This window comes from Podarcis melisellensis (assembly GCF_964234715.1).
Source record: "Podarcis melisellensis genome assembly, chromosome: 6".
Classification (NCBI taxonomy): Eukaryota; Metazoa; Chordata; class Lepidosauria; order Squamata; family Lacertidae; genus Podarcis; species Podarcis melisellensis.
In genome coordinates, this window is record NC_138538.1 from 53,783,239 (window position 1) to 53,806,232 (window position 22,994).

Below are 22,994 nucleotides of genomic sequence, written 5' to 3' on the forward strand. Positions count from 1 at the left end.
TTACCTTGGGGGGGTGAGAATCAAGAAGTTGGATATCAGGATCAATAGGATACATATATTTGCACTGAGATAACATTTTCCATGTTAGGTCCTTTTCAAGAGGTACTTTGTTTTTGTTTACTGAGCTAGAGAAGAACTAAGTACTACTACAACAAGCCCAAACTCTTTTGTATAGTCAACCCTTGCAAGTTCTGGGGGCAAAAGTACTTTCATCATTCCTCTCATATCAGTAGAACTGCCAAGTTCTCCAGAAACCTCCTCCTATATAAATATAACAAAAACTAGGTCCCTGCTGGTGGTTTTTATGAGTGTAACTTTTACTGGTATGTTTGCTTAGAAAATTGGTTTCATCCCTAAGCACATGGGATTTCTTCCCCCTGGGCCTTTAAAACAATGTATGTGGACAAGAAGTGGCAAGAAGAAAACAAGAAACAGTTGTGTGGATATTTCTTCCTTTCTGCTATTTTTGGGGGCTATAAATTAATTTGAAGATGGCCCTGTGGCTAACACGAGCAGATTGGTTTAACATTATGTGACAGATTGGTTTCATTTAGCCAGGAATATCCAGAGGGTCCTCGTTCCTGAGCAACCAGCATTTGCAGTCTTAAAACACATACAGTTCCCATCCTACTTTTTTGTTTGCCTCCAAAATGAACACCAAAATTCCTATGGCATGTCCAATGACAGAAATTTATTCCAAAGAACAAAAATAAAACAATAGTTCCATTTGTCTTCTTAGAAAAAAGGGGGAATAGGAGAGCTTCTATTGCAGAGCAACTGCAATAAATTTATCTGTTATTTTACATGCAAGCAGAATCCAGTTTTGTGATGATAAGGAAAACGTAGCTGGTTTTAATCCCAGCTATCTCAATTTTAAGTGTCGCTATCAAATTTGCTATGGTAGTGCCAGGGTCAGAGCCAGTACGTTGAGAGGAGCCATGAACTCCAGGAAAACCAGTATTCAAGACTAAAGGATTATCTGGGGCCAAAGAGCAAGTCAGGATACAGGAATACAGTGCTTGGAAAGACCTTGCTGCTCAAGCAAGACTTAACTGAAACATAAAGAATTTTATACTCCGTCTTCCACATGAAGACCCAGTGGTCAGTTTGAGAATCTGTATCTGTGAATAAGGATGAGTGGATTCAAAGAGCTTAAGTCCCATTATTTCAAAGGAGGGATATTTAATTATGTACTTAACTTTCTCTCCCATTGAAATCAATTACAGAGATTGCTTTGGGCTAATTCCATGGCTAATTTGAAGACATGGCAATTCTCTGAAATTTAGGTAGGAGTATGGGAAGTTGTCATAAACTGAGGCAGACTTAACTGACTTATCCATCTAACTCAGCACTGTTTATTATACAGTACTGGTGGGCAGTGGCTCTCTCGAATTTCAGATATGGACCTTTCCCAGCCCTGCTTACATATGCTAGGGATTTCTGATAAGAAATTATATAAATACCTAGATTAGAAAGTGGTGGTATTTCAAACCGAGTAACGTTTTCTCAGAAATAATAAGTGTCCATAATTGTTAGGGATTCAGAGGATTAATGTAAGTAGCCAAAAATAGTTTCCCAACAGATCAGCTATGTCAAAGTCTTTCAAGCCTTTGCAAAGTTTTATTCTACATGGTTTCTATGCAGAATTGCAAGGAATGCAGCACAATAGGCAAAGAGAAGACATTTGGTAGAAAGATCCATGACTGGACAGTAGCATTTCTAGGCACGATTCTGAGAAAGTACCAGTCAGCTAACCTGGACAACCAGTAGTGATGTATGGAAGTATGGAAGTGAGAGCTGGACCATAAAGAAGGCTGAATGCCGAAAAATTGATGCTTGTGAATTATGGTGCTGGAGGAGACTCTTGAGAGTCCCATGGACTGCAAGAAGATCAAACCTATCCATTCTTAAGGAAATCAGCCCTGAGTGCTCACTGGAAGGACAGATCCTGAAGCTGAGGCTCCAATACTTTGGCCACCTCATGAGAAGAGAAGACTCCCTGGAAAAGACCCTGATGTTGGGAAAGATTGAGGGCACAAGGAGAAGGGGATGACAGAGGATGAGATGGTTGGACAGTGTTCTCAAAGCTACCAGCATGAGTTTGACCAAACTGCGGGAGGCAGTGGAAGACAGAAGTGCCTGGCGTGCTCTGATCCATGGGGTCACGAAGAGTCGGACACGACTAAACGACTAAACAAAGCAACAACCTGGACAAAAGGAAGGTGAGAAAATGTTGTGCTCTGCCCAACCTGTCCCTTTAAGATTGCTACCCTTGGCAGAAGGAACAATGCCCAGGAGCTGGTTGTTGACTGAGTGCGTCTGTCATCTGAACTTGGTTGAAAAACTGCAGGAGTCAACACCTGGCCCACTTTGGGTGAAAAGAGTAAAAGGAAGGGGTCAGCAATATGGGGCCTAATCAAGACAGCTCAATGATTACAGCTAGGCCTAGCATCCACCTGAGGTGGGTGGATGGATGGGGAATGAAGCCCTCTCTGACTGACTTTGTCCATTTCCTTTTCCTGGAAAAAGAAGAGCAAATAGGCCTCTCTGATCCCATTGCAAAGAGCACAATTAGTCATCCCCAAGCTCTAATGGCTTCTTGAAATGCTCAGCTGCTTTTGATGACTAATCTCCTAAGTAAAATAAGTGATGCCTAGCAAAGCAGCACACTCCAAATCCAGCTTTAGCTTTATATTATGAATGACACTGGTAATTAAATCAGCAGATACTCAAAATCTGGTGACTCAGCCTTTGTACTAGTGACTTTTAACTTTTGACCATGAAACTATAAATAAGTAAGGTATGATCATTTACTGAAAAATGTTTGCAGGTAAAACTTTGAGTTTCAAGATGAGAATCATTCTGGTTATAAAGAAAGTACGGCTGTGTCCAAATTAGAAAACACGTCATATGTCATTTGTTTTGTCCTTCATTTAATTGACTGTTACTATGGTCCCCCTCACAAAAATGCCTGGGGTGATCTTGAGATAGAGAATCTAAAGGATGTAATGATGACCACTAACCTGGATGGCTTTGAAAAGGGGATTATGTGTTCTTATGTAGGATGGATCCTGAATTCATCAGACTTAGTTTGTGGTAGAAAAAAATAGCAGATGAAATTAGCAAAAGAACAGTTCAGGGATTTACAAAGTTGTTCTAGATTCGTCCAGGATGTCTCTGCAACTTCTGAGCTGGAATATTAATGGCGCCAATTCCCCAGAGACCCAGCTGTTTGGAGGGAGTAGCTTCTGACCAAGCACATCCCTAGACAGAACAGCCATTTCCCCACTGATTGAAGAATGCCCCATTTTATTTATAAGAATCACCCAAGGCAGCAATAGCTGTATCTGGGGACTCACCATATCAAACATGTAGATGGAGCATTTGCACAACCAGATATTTAGAGTATCACTCACCAATGGGAATAAGCTCCTTATGCATGAAATACACTCCACAATATAGCAATGCTAATTCTTCCCAGCCTAATTAAAGTAAACCATTCAAGTGACCATCTTCAGGATGTTGTTTTTGAAGCGGAAGACCAGGATTTTCCTGAGCTTCAGTCATGCAGAGTGCTGAAAGAAATCCCTTTGAGTGTAGACTCACAGATAGCATGTAAAATCCAGACAAATGATTGCTTTGCCAGTGATTCCCATTTTGCAGCAAACAGGTTATTAGTGTGGGACTCTGTACAAGGAGCCTGCATTCAAAAAGCCTGTTCATTATTAATGGAATATGAGCTTTTGACATCAAAGGGGATCCATTATGTATGCTAAACGGTGGTGTGTGAGAAAAGAAGGACCTGCATTTCAAGTCCTCTCGGTGCTTTTGTCCCTTGTAAATCAATCAAGCTTGACAGATACTTTAAGGAGAGTAATCTTTTCAATGATACTGTCAATGGATAACATAATGGAACATTGTCTTGATGCTGTGTGAAGACATGAAGCTAGTCAATTACAGACAACACTTCATGCAGCCGCCAGCTTTCACTTGAAGCAATTCTAGGGAAGTATTCTAATCCTTACAAATGTCTGCTGTAGCATACAATGTAAATGAGACCTCCTGAAGCTTCAGAAAAATAATTAGCTACAACAGTGGCCCATTCCCACACTTCTCAAACATGGGCATGATAACGTTTACTGTGCAGTTTTCCGTCCTTCTGGAGCGTTCGGTGCCTGCTGTGTATTTATATACACAGCTTTCTAATTGTCACCGCTTTGTTCCTCACACCCACAAAGGCTTATACCGAGAGTGTCATATCTGCACATATCTCTTAACAAAGAAATCCTGGTAGCCTGGCCAACTGTATTCCTTGCTGTTCTTACTACTATAGCTCAAGACACTACTAGGGCTTGTTTATTTAGAAAGAGTCGAGAGTTTTGCAACCATGTGGGATGGTCACAGGATTGTACAGACCTCAACATGACAAGGATTTCTGACACTAAGGCAGAGATATGCAACAGGGGCATCCCTGTTACATGTTGGGAAGTGCCCAAAGATTAGCTCATGTCATCCAATGTCAGCAATAGAGAACAGTAAGGGCCACCAGTAGTACCTGGTGGAGAAGGGGGTATCCATAATAAAGCATGCCACGGATCTTGCATCCCTCTGGTTAAACATTTGCAGATCTCTATTTTTAAACAAAATTTCTTTTTTTAAAAAACACATCCAAGTACAACAGAAGGAATGTGAGCTGCCAGTTTAAACATGTGGATCAACAAGACAGTGAGGCTATTAGTTTGGGGCCTGCTATTTTGTCCAGCGATAACTGGCATTTGAGTCTTGTTCCAAGTGAATTCCTCCCTGTACAAGGTCACACACCAAAACTGCTGAGTCAGTGTGAGAAACTGTGAGCCAGCAGCTCCCAGAATAATCTCAAATACGCTGGCTGCCAGCATGTGCTGAAGCCTGCCAGTTGCCTCTGGAAGTGACCTGGAGCAGGAGGCAAACAATGTTTATTTGATTGCTGGCACCTACTTTCTCTCTTCCTAAAAGGCTTCTCTTCCTCTATAAACAACAACAACAACCATCACTACCAAATGACAAGGATATGCACCCTTCCTTCCAAAATAGAATTAATTTAGTTTGTATTTTATCCAATATGAGAAGATACATAGTAGCAGCAGTTTAACAATTCAAGCCTGACATATAATAACAGTCTTAAAGGGTCGAGTAAGTTGTCCCAGCTAGTCCTGAACCAAATGGTGATCTAGGCAAGGAAAATGTTTGGCTCCCACTCCATTTGTTTTTAAAAACTTGCTTTTTTTCATTTTTTACATTTGTAGCCTAGTTCATTATTTCAGTGCACAATCTGCAAGCCTGTTTTATCTTAGTCATATAAGACAATATGTTTGCCTGCACTGATTTGACCACAATCAGTCATATGCACATAATTTGGTAAATTTCCACAAGGATAAAATATAGCAATCTTGTTAATGCAATATTGGCCACACAGACTGGCAGCTTTACAAGTAAATATGAAACCACAGCATTAGAACTGCAGAACATGGGTAGCCTTTTTGTAAAACCCACCATCTCCCTTGGGCTAAGTTCACGATGAAAACCTCCCTCTTTAGAGCTGCTATTTGCCCCACGATGCATCGTTATTTAAGTGACCATTGTTCAAACTCCCACCCTCAATGGCACCATCTTGCTTCTACCCCCAAAGGCACTGTAGGTGCTATTTAAAAGTTTAAAACCAGACATACTAATTGCAATCATTCTACTGACTTCACATCTATTTGGACCCCTAAAAAGATCAAGATGCTTTTTTGTGTGTGTTTGGGACTGGGCACACTGTTTCCCAGTCAAAACTATACTAGAATCCTGGATTCCTCCATCATTTTCTAAGATTCTGACTCAAGGTAGGCCATCAAAAGAATCAAAGAGGTTTGATCCCTGGACAATTAAATTACGGCTTTAATGTGCACACATCCCTACCCAAGCACTGTCACCAAATCCAAGTGCATGTCTTGCCTTAGTTTGTTTATCAGCTCTGCATTGCAAAGTCTTTTCTTTTTTTTGGCCATTTTTTATTAAGTGAAACCATGAGATGCAAACAATTTCTATACAGTACTGTGAGGTGGGGAAAGCCCTTCAGGCTAGCATTATTGCTAGTAGACAAATGGGACTCTCTGTTGATTGCTTTGTTTCCAATATGCAGACTCAGCTGCTTTACGTTGTTTCTGTGCAGGAAAAGCCAGGGAGGCCCTTTATAGCATGTTGCCTCTTCCTGCACCTTCAAAATATGGGTTATTAGGATGATATTGGCTGTGACTGGAATAATGCAAGATTAAACACAACTCAGCAGCTGGAACATCCATTGATGGCATATTCTGGCTGGCTGGCCTCAGAAAAAAAAATAAAGCACTGAGGAGAAAGGAAGGGTAGAAAAAATAAAGACTAGGTCAGGTTGCGGGGGGTGGGGGGGTGGGAGGGGAGGGGAGGGGAGAGAAATATCTATCCAATATAGTATTTAAGGGATACAACATAACATCCCATTTTGACAAACAAACAAAAGTTTTTGTATCAAGTACATTTTTTCAGTTAACCACCTTGCTGGATCAGACCACTGTTCCATCTAGTTCAGCACAATACTTCCAAAAGTGACTTGCCATATGTCTCTGGCAGCTCACAGCCTCCCCCTGAAGTCCAACTCCTGGGAGTGAAGGATAAGCTATATTGCCTCTGAACATGGCACTTCCATTGAGGCCAAAAATCTATTCTAACTCTGTCCTCTGCCATTACCCCCAGCCAGCATGACTGAAGGGTCAGCAATGATGGCAGTTCCAGTCTCGCAACATCTGAAGGCAGTGCTGGAATTACGTATAAGCTAAACAAGCTATGGCTTAGGGCCCCACCTTTTTGGGGGCCCCAAAAAAGTTTAAAGAAAAATCTGGGTGTACATTTCCAAAATATAAGATAAAAAACAAATTACTTTGATAAAATACATATTTTGTTATGTGCAAATGGCTTTAGATACCTGTTAGGTCCATAAATTACCATATAGCAAAGAAACAGTGGCAATTTGTTGTTGACAAAGGACAGCTGGGCATATAAAGGGCCCCATTACCTTCAGTAGCTTAGGGCCTCATCAAATCTAAATCCAGCCCTGTCTGAAGGCATATGTTCCTCGCCCGTGTCATAAACCCAGTATGCAGTCAGTTGCAAATGTGACCAGGCTCTACTGGTTGTGAGAATGCTGCCACAACAAAAGTGCATCTACCAAGTAGCAGCAACACACACATATCTTAGCCATCATGGCTTGAATGGAGCACGGGCTGCCTGAAGACTCTGGCACTGCCAAAGGCTGAATGAGTTGTATGAATAGACACCTATTTAATAATACAAAAAAAAAAAAGAAGGGAAGAGAAGGGGGAAGGAAATACAGTAGAAAAGAGAGAGAGAGTTGCTTACAAAGGAGAAGTCTTCAGCATTCTGGCAGAGTAGCTTGGGGAAAATAGCCTGTCTCTGAAATCTTTCCTCGTCTTCAAAAATGTTCCCATACATAAAGCCATTCATCATCGTGGAGTGAGCATGGATGTCGATATAGAATTCCAGGGTAACTTTCTGTATAGAAAATATATACATGCACACAAAAGATAAATTGAAAACACATTTCAAAAGGGAACTCAGCTATAAAAGCAACAATGTCATCCCTGAAAATCAAAACATATAGCAGTAGGAAGTGTTGTGCCAGAATGAAGACAGTGTACCAATTAGGGCTGCTTCAGGTCTTTTCCAAAGTGGCACACACAGCCCTAAAGCTGACATTCCTGTGCAGATGTTTCTCTTTGAGATGCTCACACATCTCGGCCCACTCTTGAATGGAAATTTTCCACTCATCCATATGGAAATTGCTGGTTTTACCCAGACCTAAAGATCTGAACCAAAGAGAAAAAGAAGTATTCAGTTTACATCTCTGTAAGAAAAAGAGAATGGTGGAGTTCATTGATTATCCATGCCAAACAATTACAAACAGTCTACAGGTTATTTCATACAATCATTTTTTCAGGAAGAAGTCACTACGGGTGATAAATCATTATAAAGCTTCTGTACATTTGTACCTAAAACTGTTTCCTTGTGTAGTGAATGCTTGTAGGAATTTTTCACCTCATGGTGACATTCCCTTATACAAAAGACTTTCTGAGCACTTGAAAAGGTGAAATCTGGTAGATGGACATGTAAAGAGAGTGAGAAAAATATTTTAGGCTGTAATCCTATACCTGCTCACCTGGGAGTAAGCCTCATTAAACTCAATGGGACTTATTTCTAAGTAGACACGTATAGGATTGCACTGCCAAATTTTATAAGCTACAGTGAAGATTCTGAAGGCCTTGGAAATCCTTGTAATTAAGAAGCAGGATATGTACCTTATAAATAAATGAATAAAACACATTAAGAGTATAAAACAAAAACATGGGAAAGAAGATTAAAACTGATGGTTAAAATCAATGCAGTATTAAAGGGTGAGTCTTCCATCTTGAGTCAAAATGGAATCTAATTGTGTCCAAACACAGGTGAAAACCTGCACTTTGATCCCTGGAACCATCATGAAATATTTGGTTAAAATCAATGCAGTTTTGAAAGCTTCAGTCCACTACCTTGAATCCAAATGGTGTTGTTGTTGAATCTCGGGAATCCAAATGGTGTTGTTAGATGAATCTCGGGAACCATTGTGCAAAATTTGCTCACAGTATCTCAATTGCATACTGAACAAAAATTACAACCCCCATCAACCTTGACAATTGGCCAGGTTGACCAATGGGAATTGTAGTCCAAGAACATCTGTATGGTACTAGGTTGGGGAAGGGTGTCTTAGAGTACATTTTCAATGCTTTGTAAGCTGTAGTCAGAACTCAATTACAAGAGTGAAAATCAACCAACAATCAAATAACCCTTCACTATTCTACTCATTACACAGTAGCCCTACCCCTCTCAGTAACATGGCCAACTTTGCACTCGTAATTACCTCTTAGAGGTCCAGTTGCCGGGCAGCTCTACTAGTTAGGAGAATGGCATTTTAGTATTATACATGTTCTTTTTTTATGAGTCACATTTGATGATGATAAAAAAATGAAACATCCTTCCCATTCATTTGTCCAGCAATGGATTCATTGTTAATGTAACACAAATATTCATAGCAGAAAGATTCTCTTTGTTTGGAACTACAAAGAAGGCTTCCTGGCCTTATAATGGCCAGCACTTGCAGAGTTATTCTACTGCTATACTTCAGCTTTCCACTTCATTTTGCTGGTATTCATTGTGTTACGGAATAGGACTATGGAGAGCTGTTTTGGAGCACGGTACCACAGTTGAATTAAGGTACGTGCTCTATTTTTTTCAAAGAAAACAACAATCTCACTTCATAATGCAATTGTTTCTTGTATAAATTTTTCTGGAATAAAAGGCATCTATGATACAAAAGGAAATAAAGGCTACAGCAACGTTACTCAAAATGGAGGGCGCAAGATCCAATGGCATGTCAGCTACATTTGTCTGCTGCCAAAGTTAATCACAGGAATTACTCTCTAGTTTATAGACTTTCATGGGTGGGGAAGAACCCAACAAGCTCAAAACCTGGCAAATGCCATATTCAATCATGCCACAGTAATGAAGAATTAAGTCTTTATGGCAAAGCATGAAGATAGCAGAGAAGAAAATATGGCAGTGATTTATAGAAAGCATGGTGATTTGCCAGGTCTAATTATCACAAAGGATTGGTAACCCTGTTCCAAGGTCCACGAATTCCCTTCTGTTCATGGAAATGTCTCTGATCGGGTGACAGCTTCCCTGAATGGAAGGTGCCTTTCCCTCTGCAGTACTCTGCATGCCACAGTCTGCTCCAGTTGTTTGCAGAATTGAAAAGGATATGTGTGGGGGTGACAGAGGAAGTTGCATGGGAAAGGGAAATTTGTTAGTATCCCCTCCCTTCACTGATCCCTCCACTGGATCAGACAACCTTTCAGAAATGAAGGACACCTCTGGATACAACACAGTATTTTTGTGAATGTGCCTTGACATTGGGCTGTTGATATATACGGAATATTAATGCCAATCTCCAACCAAATAAAACTGAGTACCTGGCCCAAAGTCAAAGGTATGTTGGCTCAAAGGGGCTTCCAGGCAGAGCTTGATATTCCAAAAGGCTGATTCAGATATTATAAACAGGTTATCAGCAAAGGTTTCTTAAGGTGTCTTTTACACTTTAGATTTTGCTCAGAAAGGATAGATCTGGATTAAATGCAGAGGGGAATGTGGCTAGCACTTTGGTGCTGATGGCATTGTGTGGATGCTGTGAAGGATTTCCATGCATAAGCAACAGCGATCCTGTAATAAAAACCCCTCCTCAAAGCACTCAAAATACTATGTCTTAATTGACTGATGAAATGTAACCTCAATTGCCAAGTTGCAAATTGTCCCTTTAACCCAATCTAAGAAACAGGAAATGAAACCACCATGGTGTGTCCTGCACATTCCCCTTCAGCCATTTGACACCCCGCCCCTTCCTGCCTCTTGCACTGAGTGGCAGGTGTGTACTCTCACAGCTTAAAGATTGCTAGACCACATTTCACTGACAGACACAATTTTGCTGATAATTATGCTAAAAAAAAAAAGTTTTAGAGTTCTCCAGCACTTGAAGAAACATTAGTTGCCAAAATCACACTGCCTGGAGCTTTCTGTAACTAAAAGCCAAAAATATGTGGAAGCAAATCAAACTGAAGCTTTGAATTTAAAATCAACCAACAAATGATAATAGAAAACACTATGCAATGTTTAGCCATAATAACAATACCTTACAGGTATTATCAAGATAAAGTAAACATTGGTTGCATAGATGTTCCAGATTTCCTAGATAATTAAAGGTATATTTCATTTCATTATTATAAGCCAGTTTTTTCCAAGCCAAAGTCTCTTTGAGCATGTCTGTTCTTATAACTATCCTCAACTAAAGGAGGATGGGGATCAAGAATTAATTATCGAAGGCAGCAATCTAGAAACAACAACAAAAATGTTGAATTTTGAGATGTTACAAAACCCAATAATCATCCTTCATACTTTCCCAACCTTTCCTTGTGCATTCCATGAAGTATTGGAGGAAAGTGTGTTCATTCTGCATTTTCATTTCATAATCTTGATGACTTTGGAAGACCATTAATTAAACAGCCCAAGGAAAAATGATACGAACAGCCTGGGCTGCTAGGACCACAGTTGATATCCCAATGCAATTATGATTCTTAAGCACAGAGATTTCTTTTTTTAAAAAAAATCAATAAAAGCTATAAAACAAAAAGGGATAAATGTGTATTTATCCCCAAACACAAGTCACTGGAGAGGAAAGCAATGTAGGGAAAAGGTAGTGCTGCAAACCAGCTGTCACTTCAATATAGATTTTATTAATTTTCTGCTATAACCCTGAACTAAGAAGGAATTGAAGGGCTTCCTTTACTCAGATATTGTACAAGAAAAGAATGGAATCATCACTCCCACTTTACTTTATGGAGGATTTAATTCATGGAGTTAACACCAGTGCTCATTTGAAAGTATTTCTTCTTTTTCTCCCAAGCACTTTGCTGCAGAACAGAAGCTCAGAGCTAAATACGGTTGTGTATTTCTTTTTTTAGAATTATACCTTCCCATGCTTCTTCTTAAGAGCAGTCAGCAGCAATAGCCTCCCAGTACCAGCATCCCTGTCACTTACCAGGAGTAGGTGAGACGAGGCTGTAGTGTGGTCAAGCTCTGTGGGGACACCAGTGTAGCCAACCTGGCCCTCCTGCCAATGCACCTATGCAGCTCCATCCTCACTAAAGTCTCTCCCCTCAGCCTCTCAGTAAGCAACAGCAATGCCAGAGCTAGGAGCATAGTTCATTTGTTTCTAAAATGAAGTGCAGCCTTAGAAGGTTGCCATTTTGAGTGGGCCAACCTAACCCAAAGACCATCTGCCATGGCATAGGGGTCCACAATGTGGGAGAAGAGTGCTGAACGCAGCACTACTTTGAACATAATCTATTTGATACTTACCATTCAATTTTAAGGAATCTGGAGGCATCCCATTGGATCGCCCTCTCAGACAAGAGCCCCAGTCTTCGAGAGGAGATCTGTTGTTGTACCCTGCCCCATGCCTCATCACCACAAAAGCCTCTGCAGCCCTGGCCCTACCAGCCCTGGAGCCCTAATGTCAGCTGGAGATACAGCTTCATTTTATGTCAGTTTCTTTAAAAAACAAAAAGAAGACACTATAATGCTTTTTTAAGCACTATAATGTGTGTGTGTGCTTTAATTGTAATTTTCATCTACCCAATGATCCCTGGAGCATGTCATCATACACTTGCAGGCAGCGGCCCCTGCAACTTAAATTTCCAAGTTTTGAAAATGCCAAGAGCTTCATGATGATATATAAAAACCCATCCCTCAGATTGCTTTCCTTTACCTTTGCACTTATCAGAAGTGAGGCAAGAGGTTTTACTGATATTTTGAGTCTGATTCTGTCATCATTACTTCCAAAGAGATACTTTTCCTGTGCTAACGCAGGTGTACGGCTAGTCATTTCACAGAAACTACCTGCCGAGAGATTTTCAGCTCTTCAGCCCTTCAAATCCCACAACTGTCTATGTCTCCAGACACCAGTTTCAGAAGCCCAGCATTCATTATTTTTATTATCAACCTTGGAAAAAAAACTTTTGAGATTCTCTCTCTCTCAATGAAAACAAGTTATCTACAAAATTCAGGTTGAGTATTTGTTTTTCAGTGGTGGGGGTGTCCTTAGATGAATCTCATGAGGCAACTGTAAGTATTTTCTGTGTCAATAAAAAAATAAGTAAAAGTTTTTATTGCAGACCGTATGACAAATTATGGCTAGTTTACCCTGCACAAGCACATATTGTATATATATCATTTCAAAAGGCTGTGGTCAAAGCTGTAAAACTCAGATAAGCTGGAAAAAAATTCAGGATGCTTCACAAGAAATATACAAAATGGAAGTCATGGCAAAATCATTACAGCATGTGCTGAAGCTGGTGACAGAGAGGCAACAAGATGAACAGGACTGTCCCAGCTTCCCCCCTCACATGTTGGTTATTATAGGGGCAGGAGGAAGAATGACTGACAAGGGCTGTTGTAAGTGTGTGTATGTACATACAAAGGGGCTTGCTGGATCACAGCTTTGGTATACCATGGTGTAACTTAATGTTATAAAGGAAAACAGCACTTTCCCACTGCTCTACTCTCTTCATGTGACCTCTGTAATATAATTCATATGTGACATGATCTGTGGGTTTTGTGCTCCCACTTCATATAAATAACGGCTCAATGCGTGGAAGGGACACAGAGAAGGGTGACGTCACATGGCTTGGTATACTATATCATGAGGCAGAAATGTGACATAAGGATAGCTTCATAGTTCTTGTAATAACTAGTTCCACAATGGAGCTGTTCCTATTTTGATTCAGTTTGAGTTTGGGAGGTTTTTAACAGGACGTGTTTAACAGGGGTGTTTAGGAGGGGAACCAATGCCATTAAAAATCTCAGGGGCGCTGATGTATATATTATTCCCTTCGGTTATAGGTGACTGATCTAAAATTCTAAGAACAATTTGAAACCCTTAACTTACCATTATGCCATCCCTCAAGTGTCCCTTTGTAAGTGACTGGGGTTTAAAATCCCCAAATAGGAAATCTTCAACTAAGAAATGATGGAACATATTAAGCAGACAGCATCTTTTCTCTGTTTTGCTTAGAATGGAGTACCTTCTCCTAATGACCTTTTTCTCTCAAGAAAATTAATTTTTAAGTGGAGAGGGGGAAACACAAGGAAAGCAAAGATTACTGTGTGGAAAATATATCAATATCAGCAAGAAAGAGATTTGATTTTTTTCATTGCTTCAGGTTTGAGTCTTTAAAAAACAAAAACAAATAGACATTCTAGTCAGACGTGAAAAGTCAAAATTTGCATTTAAATTGAGGTAATTTGGGCTACCTACCCACCCCCTCACTTCTCTCTCAAGTGCAGAACACAAACTACTAGATCTCTCAATTCTCACAAATGGAAGTACAGCAAAGAGGTTCGCCTTTCACTAACTACACATAGGGTTCAAACTGGCAAGCATAAGAAGTGCCCAGATGATTCACAGGCTACTTAACAGTTGCTAACCTGTTTCAACAGACATTTCATGATGCTGAAAACTCTCAGATAGGGATGGGAAATTGGTCTATTTCTATCCATATCACTTCTGCATGGTTTTCACTCATATCTGCATTAATCTGCATTTTTAAAATAAAAAACTCCTTTCAAACTATGCATTTAAATACATATTTAAATATGTAAATGTTCATTTCCTCTCAAAGCAAGTATTTAAATGCATATTTTCCCTCAAAATATTATTTCAATGAATATTTTTATACATTTAAACTACCAAGAACTGCATGGCAGGAAAGTGTAGACTCTGGTATTTTATAGCTAAGTTCCAATCCACACGAGTCTGAGAGATTAAGATCAGGTCATTTAATATAGAAACGCACACAGACTGGATTCTGCAGGCATCCTTACAATGATCTGCAGAATCCAGTTTGTGTGGATTTCCTACATCAAATGACCTGATCTGCACCCATCAGACCAGGCTCAGGAGCAGGGATGGGGAAACTGTGGCCCTTCAGATGTTGTTGAACTCTAATACCGACCAGTCTAAGCCTCTTCCTAGCTAGAAATCACTTGCATAACCTTCCACCAGGGGTGTTAGGGGAGGGGTAGTACCTCCAGTGAGGGACACCTCATGCTGTCCACCTTTGGTCCCCACCCTGCACTCAGCGCTCACCTGTGGCTCCTAGAAGCCATTAGCATGCAACAGTGGCCACACCATAGGAGATGGCTTTGATTGGCTGGCTAAACCAGGTGAAGGTATCCTTACCCTGCATGTGAAGACAAGCTCCAGAGGATTGAGCAGACAAGGCCAATAGTGGGGCAAATGGTCAAGAAGGCGGTTTCTGCAGATGCTGTAGAGTAGAGCTTTCCAAACTGTAGGTTGAGACATGGAAATGTGTTGGCTGCAGCGTGTAGGTGTGTTGCATGACATGTGTCCGTATCTCTTATAAGGGGTAAGTTTAACCTTCAGTTTGCTAGTAACACTGAATTAGTGTGCCATGAAATGATGCATGTCTAAAAAATGTGTCACCAACATGCTTTGCTGTAGAGGGAAGTGAGGGGCAGGTGGGGCTTATCCACCTGGGAAGGTAGCCCATCTAGGAGAAGGAAAACTCTGGTCCTAAACCTCTGCTGCCTTGCGGCATGTCTTCAGGGGAAGAAAAGATACAGACCAGGCAGCTAAGAGACAGAACCATGCCCAATTTCTGCTGGAATTCTGCTGGAATTAACATCTCTTGAAGTGTTAATGCTGTGAAGCTATTAGATGAGGCATGATAGTTGGGGCCTCGTGGTCCAAAATATCTTCAAGTGGAAAAAGTAGGCTCAGGATGTATATATGTGTAAATAAACCATATATCCTAAAGACATCACAGTCTCCAATGTGCCTCATTCCAACGGAATCATGAACCCCAGGGTAAGTGCCTAGAAATCCTGGAACCTTGTAGCGCTCAGAGGTTGGGCTGGTGGGCAACAATAGGATGAAAACTGCCACAAGTACAGCAACTTGAAAAAGCTGAAACTGAAACACTAGGATGGAACAATGGCAATTGTTTGCAGTCCTGTTTCCAATGTTTCGACTCAGTTAACAATGCAAATGAATAACTTGAGGGTCCCTCAACCACAGGGGGACTCTAATTCTGCACATACTGCTGCTGTGCCCATCCACAACAGGAAGATTTCTCTAGCAACACAATAAGGCTCAGAGACATTGTAAGACATTACAGGTCCAGAACAACATGAGGCATCTCTGCTGGTCCCAGGCACTTCCTCCTGACCTGGATTTGGATCTGAAAGGCCAAGGGAAATTGTGGGTGCATGGAAGGTAAATTGTCAGCAAGCACAATTTGTGACCTTGCACAATATCATTACTGATCAGAGTGTGTTTCTGTAAAGGCATCAGCCTCAGCTTCTAATTTCCAGGCTGTTTGGATCATGAGCCAACGTGAGATAGCTTTAACCCAGGTCTTAAACCAGCCTGTGTTTTGACCACTGAATAACAATTCTGAGGCAAGTTTGCAGCTGCTGGGTAAAATTGTGGGTTTTCCAACCTTTTAACCTGGGATGGAAGTAACCACGCCAGTCCAATTATCGCCCTGACAACTCCACACCTTCCTGGCATCTTTTCTTATATCCTTTCTGAAACTTCTTCCTATCCCTAGCTGCCAAGAAAGCTCTGCTGTCAGTCGGCTGCTGGGTTTATTACACCATCTGAACCTTGTTTTTATTTGTGTATGTTATTAAGGAGACAGTTCTACCAACCCTTCCAGGTGCCTGTAACCTTCATAAAACAAACAAGGCCTATAGACAGACAGTGGCACGCTTCCCAGAACTGTGCCTTCAGCTGGAAAACAAGAACAATGTTACCACATGCTTTGACTTTTAAAAGATGCAGCTAATTGAAGTGCCTCCTCATGTCTTTCTCCAAGTTTATGTGTGTGTGTTTTTTTCTAAAAGTAAGGCAGCAAAATGGCTGATGCCGCAGATGGCCATAGAGGAAAAGGAGCACATTACAGTTTTCTTGCTGCCACACACTTTCAATGCACATAGAACTGGTCCCCCTGAGAGTGATGGGATGATGATATTCTGTCACTCCCAAGGGGAATTGCACGGGGGAGGGGGGAGAAAGAGCTTTTATTTTCAGGTAGACATGCATAAAGGTAAAGGACCCCTGACAGTCAAGACCAGTCACAAATGACTCTGGGTTGCGACGCTCGTCTCACTTTGCTGGCTGAGGGAGCCGACGTTTGTCCACAGACAGTTTTTCCAGGTCATGTGGCCAGCATGACTTAAGCTGCTTCTGGTGAAACCAGAGCAGTGCACAGAAACGCCATTTACCTTCCTGCCAGAGCAGTACCTATTTATCTACTTGCACTTTGATGTGCTTTCGAACTGCTAGGTTGGCAGGAGCTGGGACCAAGCAATGGGAGCTCACCCTGTCATGGGGATTCCAGTCAGCAAGCCCAAGGCTCAGTGGTTTAGACCATAACACCACCCGCGTCCTGCATGCATAGGGTTGCATTATTAGTTTACTAATTTGGGATCAGCCAAGACTGAAACGAAAAGTGCACCATCTAATTGCTATTAAGTCCCCTGTACAAAAATATAAATTGGTAGCTACATTGTCAACTGAGACTGATGTTTCCAGTGATTTAGGTAACTGATAACAGACTCTGCTATTGGTACTTTCAGAAAAATGTCCATATTATTCCGAAGAGTGTTCTGCATTGTGCAATGCTAACTTGTGGTGGTGTTTGATTGAATGTGACAGTTTCTGGTCTAGCAACTGCTGTGAACATTTTCCCCACAAGTATGTTGCTTCCCTAGCCAGTGCCTAGGGGCCAACACAGCCTCAAGTCAACTCTTGCTAGTACTATGAGATGGCTTCTATTTGGGAGGAGGAAACAAACAGGCAGATCACAACAACAATAGCTGGAAAGACTTCACTTCAATTTTAGTATGTTATTGAGGGTTTAAATAGTACTCCCTCATCTCCTCTCCCCCAAATTTTGTGATCTGTAAACCCAACAGCACTGTTTCTGAATGCCTCTCAGAACCTTAGAGATGGGGGAACATAAAGATCACCAATCAAAACCTACCATAATGAAGTACAATCCTGATGCTCAAAAAAGTGTCCCTGGCCAACAAACATGTGTGCCATGTTCAGAAAGCAAGAGAGAGCATCACACCCATAGCAAAAGTATCCACTGCAAAAGGTAAATCTTTTAATAAAACAAAGCAGTGCAGTTTGGCATGCAAGCCAGACCCTGCCAGAATCTTAAGCTACCAATGAATCTGGCCTTAGAAAACCTTCTTCCTTAGCTTCATCTATTCAGCTCCTTCTGGACCAGGTGGTGGGGTATAGGAATGAATACACACCCGGAATCCCCTCAAGCCTGGCAGTGCCGTTGATCTCCTTGCAAAATGACTTTGTGCTTTGCCAGTTGTCCAGTGTTTAATATTACTTTACGTAAGAGCTGATGCTTGAACAGAAATGAAACAAAATCACCCTTAAAACAGGAGTAGAATAAAGTTTATGAAGATACTATGCTGATCATTATTTGGAAGGGCCCCCTTCTCAATGAATTGGCTTGCTCTGTTGTTTTCATGTGGTAATCATTTCTCCTGAGTGGACCCCAATACAACCATGATAAATGTCATGTTCACTGCACCAAAAATGATGGTATGCATCAGCCCAATGGAGATATTGCAGTAAAAAAAGGAAAAACGACAACCAACTCCTATGCTGGCTTGCATGAATTTTCTACTTGATAAATAAAGGATATTAGGAATAATATTGTTGCATACCACCCCAATCTCCAAGCAGTGTGAGATTCCAGGGGTTGCATGCACCTACCCAGGGGTTTGTTTTTCCTTTTGGACATGAGGCACAGTGGAGACTGTAGTGTCTTTAGGATATATGGTTTATTCACACATATGTACAACCTGAGCCTATGATGAAGGGGTTCACCGCATCAACACCCCAAAAGGGTTTGTTTTTCTCATAGCTGCAGCCTTGGATTCAAAGGCAACCATCATGCTCTGACTCTCTCTCAAGCTTGCTGCCTTTACCAGTCTGCAAACTTTTCTTCCTCTAAGTAACATCACAGCCAACCCTAAATGCTCTAATTCAGACTCTGGCTGTGTCTTCTAACTAACTATCTGAGAGCTGTAGGAAGGCCCCATCCATTTACCATCTGGCCCAGAGTCTCCTCTCTTTAGCTTTGTTAATGGTCCATCACCTTTCCCTTTGTTCTCTCTTAATGGCTCATCTCTCAGGCAATTACCTCATCAGGAAACTAGCCTGTCTTGTTTTTTAACCCTTGCTAAATCCAGGGGTTCAAGAGGTTTGATTAAATCCGAACACTTACTGCGTCCAGGAATTTAGGGGAGCCTGGCACCCACAAACTCATAGCAATATATTGCAACAGGGACTGCAACAAAATGCTGTAGTGCGGAGTGCCCTTGTTCAGGGAACAAGCCAGCCATGCCCTCTTCCAGGATATTCCACACTGAAGACCAGCAGAATTAATCCCCATTGCACTCTAGAGGTGTCATGCGCAAACAACAGTGCTTCCAGAAAGTTCCAGTTCCTGGTGGTAAAATATGCTCTACTGGGATCTGGGGACCACTTGCCTCCATGTAGGTTTTTGACCTTGGGACAGAGAAAGGGCGACAGCAGGGGTGGATGCTTTGTGAATCTTCCACTGGGGCAAGATATGGGGAACTTGTGCATCCCTCCCCCACACATAGATTCATTCTAATCTGGCAGCCATAGCAACTAGCTTTTGGAAAACTGCCGTTCTGTGTTTTCTCAGAAGGCAGCCGCTTTTGTGTGTTACAGGAGAGTAGTTTTTTTTCCAGATTAAGCAGAGCACAGCTACTTTTAAAAAAACCTAGAAAGCTGATGATTGTTGGTCAGATGGGTTGATGTATGTATGCAGTGCGGTAGTTTGTCCTCCAAGCTGGAGAACACAATAGTTCCTGCATGCCTCTCCAGACCCTTCCTGTTGTCTAGAAGCTTTCTGGGTTTTTTTTTTTTAAAAAGAACATGAATATATATAGCATTTCCCCCTCAATATTTTGGAAGTTCCAGCCTTCTCATTGTTTACAGTCTCTTTAATCATTTGACAATAAATGGAGCAATGGTATGCTTATCTACAGCTAAGACTGTGTCCACATAGTCAACAAGAAATCTTTTGAGCATTCCATTGTGCTATTGTGTTTGCTATCCTCTCCGAAGATATCTACAGAATAAAGGTGTGTGTGTGTGAGAGAGAGAGAGACAGAGAGACAGAGAGAGAGAGAGCACTGCAGTGTGAAGCATGAGAATATTAATTTAAATCACCAGCCAGTAATATTAGATATGATTTTTAAAAGCTCTCAGTTTGAAATATACAAATACACAGTAGATATTTAACAGCATGGAAGGAATGAAGGTACTTTCCTCATCAGATTTAAATATGCCTCAATAAATGCTTCCAACCAACCTATTTTTTTTATTTTGCAATTCATCCAATTCTGAAGTTGGTTCAGATGTTTTTAAAAAGAAAACAAGCTGCATGCGCAGACGCAAGAAGTTAATGCAAGAAACTGAAATTGCTGCCTTATAACATAAAGCCTGCTAAGTCTCACTGCAATCTAACATATACTTAAATTGGAGAATGCTTGTCTTTAAAATTAAGCTTTTGTGTAAGTATTCTACAATTTTCACAGAACAAGCCCCATTGAAGGCAAAGCTTACAAATTTATGGGAACAAGGTTTGGAAGAGATTGATTCTGGTCAAAAAATGATGTGGACTTCTTTTTAAAAAATAAATAAACATTTACAAATAAGCAAACAAACAAACAAACCAACATTTATTTTTATATTTATTTTCACCAGAGGCCTGCAACCAGTGAAGTGCATCTGTCTCCCTCACTATTAACTTTTAGGTGAAATTTAAAAACATTCCTGTTTACCCAGGCATTTGATGGCTGAAAGTTCTGTCCCTGCCATCCCTGAAATTATTAGTTTGAGAGTAGGTGATTGCTTTTAGGAGTTCTAAAATGTTTTTGAGAAAGCTGTTTTAAACTGCTTCAATTTGTTTTTGTTTTTTAAAGAAACTTTTAATTGTGTATGTTTGCTGTCCTAGGTTATTTTGGAGGAAGGTGCAGGGTACGAATCAAATCACTAAATCAAATAGGTTCATACACCTCACCATCGTCACCAATCAACAGATTATGGGGGTGGGGATTTCTGAACTTTTGTCCATTTGTGTGTCTCATGCACCCTGAGCCTATTCCTATCCTTCCGTTCCACTTCAGATTCCACTTCCCACAATATTTGAAAGAGAGAGATGGGCAGCTGGAGAGGGAGTAGGAATGACCCCAGACAAGAGGCATTGGGACTCATGAGAAGGGAGAACAATTATGGGCACACTTAGAACTTGGGAAGTGGGGCATTTTTCTGAGCATTCTCCATTTTTCTTTGTAACTGCCAGCTCAAATCAAGTTTGAGGGAGCTTATCCACTGCTAGAGAAGACATTGCATCCAGTTTCGTTCTACATCCTCTTCTTGCCTTAGCGGCCTTGAGACTCTAGAGCTTAAGTTTGGGTTGAGCAATGTCCTAGAGCTAACTAGCCTCTTGTTTCTTTGCCTATGGCTGTTTCTCTGTTCCCATCTTCAATATCATTACCCCCATGACTGCCTCACCCCCTGCAATCACATGATCCTCCATACACACTGGTACATGTTCAGATTGCAACACAGTGGCAAACTATTTGCAATCCACACACATTCCACACTGGTGGTCTGTCTGCATCTCCTATGCTGTGCGAAGGCCCTCTGCGACGCAGTGTAATCCTTCTCACAAAACGCTACACGTCAGTGCTTGTAGTGCTCTGATATAGTGCGGCATAAGATAGTGGACGAATTGCCCTGCACGAGCTTCATGCTTTCTGTTCTGTGCTCAGAATCACCTTCTCCACTCTTATCCCAAATCTTGATGCTTTTTTCATCGAGTCCCATTGCTTAGATTCCCCGCCCCCCCGGTTAACGATCCCTCAGCTCTGCCTCTGATGTAGACTAGCTCTGATCACACTCTGCCCTGATCAGCCCACACTAGACACCAATGCTGACAGTCATATGGAATCAGTTGTCAGGGTAAGCACAGTGTGATAAATGTTGTGCTCCTGTGCACACTTTAGAAGCAGCTACTGTAGCACCCTGCTGATTTTATTAGTAGCTACCCAAGTCCTTGTAAATGTCATTGATTCATTCATAAAGCTATGGCATTTGGGTCTTTTAAAGTGGAGGAAAAGATTCATGTGCAACCAAGTTCGAGCCTTCCTTCCATGAATACAAAGTCTAAAAGGAAGCTCCAGTGGAAAAGAAAGATTCCTGCCCCCAGCTCTGTTTTCTTTGTTAACTTTGTGGAACAAAGTGCTTCTGTCCTGCCCCTCCTCCATCATCTTATCTCTTCCCCTTCTATTTTGTCTTTAAGGCTCTGCATCTTGGAAACCACTTTTGTGATTTTTATCTCCATGATTAAAGTAGAAGACTTTATTGAGTTCTTTGCATCAGCCTCAAGATCTGCAATGCAGGATTTTACATAACGCTTCACTTCTTCTCACACCATTACTATTGGTAACCTGATAGAAAAGAAACGCAAGATACCACGTTGCTTATGATGTATGTTTCTGGGATTATGTGCGTGATTAGCAAAAAGAGGGGGCAGAGCTACATGTGATAAGGAACTGCAGAACCAAACATGCAGTTTTGCACACCACTGCGACCAGGAAGTGTTCTCAGATAATGACAGATTGTTTGTTTGTTTGTTTGTTTACAAAATAGAAAACAATAAAAGAAAATGTGCCTCAGCATTTCATTCCACTCCAGCCGCTTCCTAACTAAAAGGTCAAGAGGAGGGAAAGCAGTTAGAAAGTGCCAACATTTCTTCTTTCACTGGCATTCTGGATAAGATATTCAGGGGTGGGGAAATAAGAAAGATCAATTGATCTGCCATTTGGGTATTTTAGTGTGTGCATTTTTAACTTAAGCCTGTTTGATTCAATGATTGAAGCTGGAAGTCTGACTGACACCCAGCACAAGGTGATCATGTGATACGTTATCTCAGAGGACCGTAGAATTTATCATATAATATCTTTTATTGGACCAAACAGCTATTTAAAGTGTCACAAGCTTTCAGCAGAGGCAGCATACACCCTTGATGAGTTTCTGGAGTGGGAGGTAATGATGGCTTGGTATCTGACACACAATGGCAGAAGCCTAAACTGTTCAAATGCATGCTATATTCTTTGCTTAAATGTCAGATTTTGCAAGTGATGCTAATGCTCTGATTCAACAAAAGAAAGCTCAC

General features: G+C 41.1%; 1 protein-coding gene across 1 annotated transcript in view; it reads right to left on the reverse strand.

Moving 5' to 3' along the window:
- The window catches only part of BEND5 (BEN domain containing 5), a 733,046-nt gene that overhangs the window by 60,313 nt on the left and 649,739 nt on the right, over window positions 1-22,994 (reverse strand). Inside the window, exon 10 of the mRNA XM_081913981.1 lies at window positions 7,417-7,569. Within this exon, the coding sequence (XP_081770107.1) occupies window positions 7,417-7,569 (153 nt within the window). The remainder of the gene's footprint in view (window positions 1-7,416; window positions 7,570-22,994) is intronic.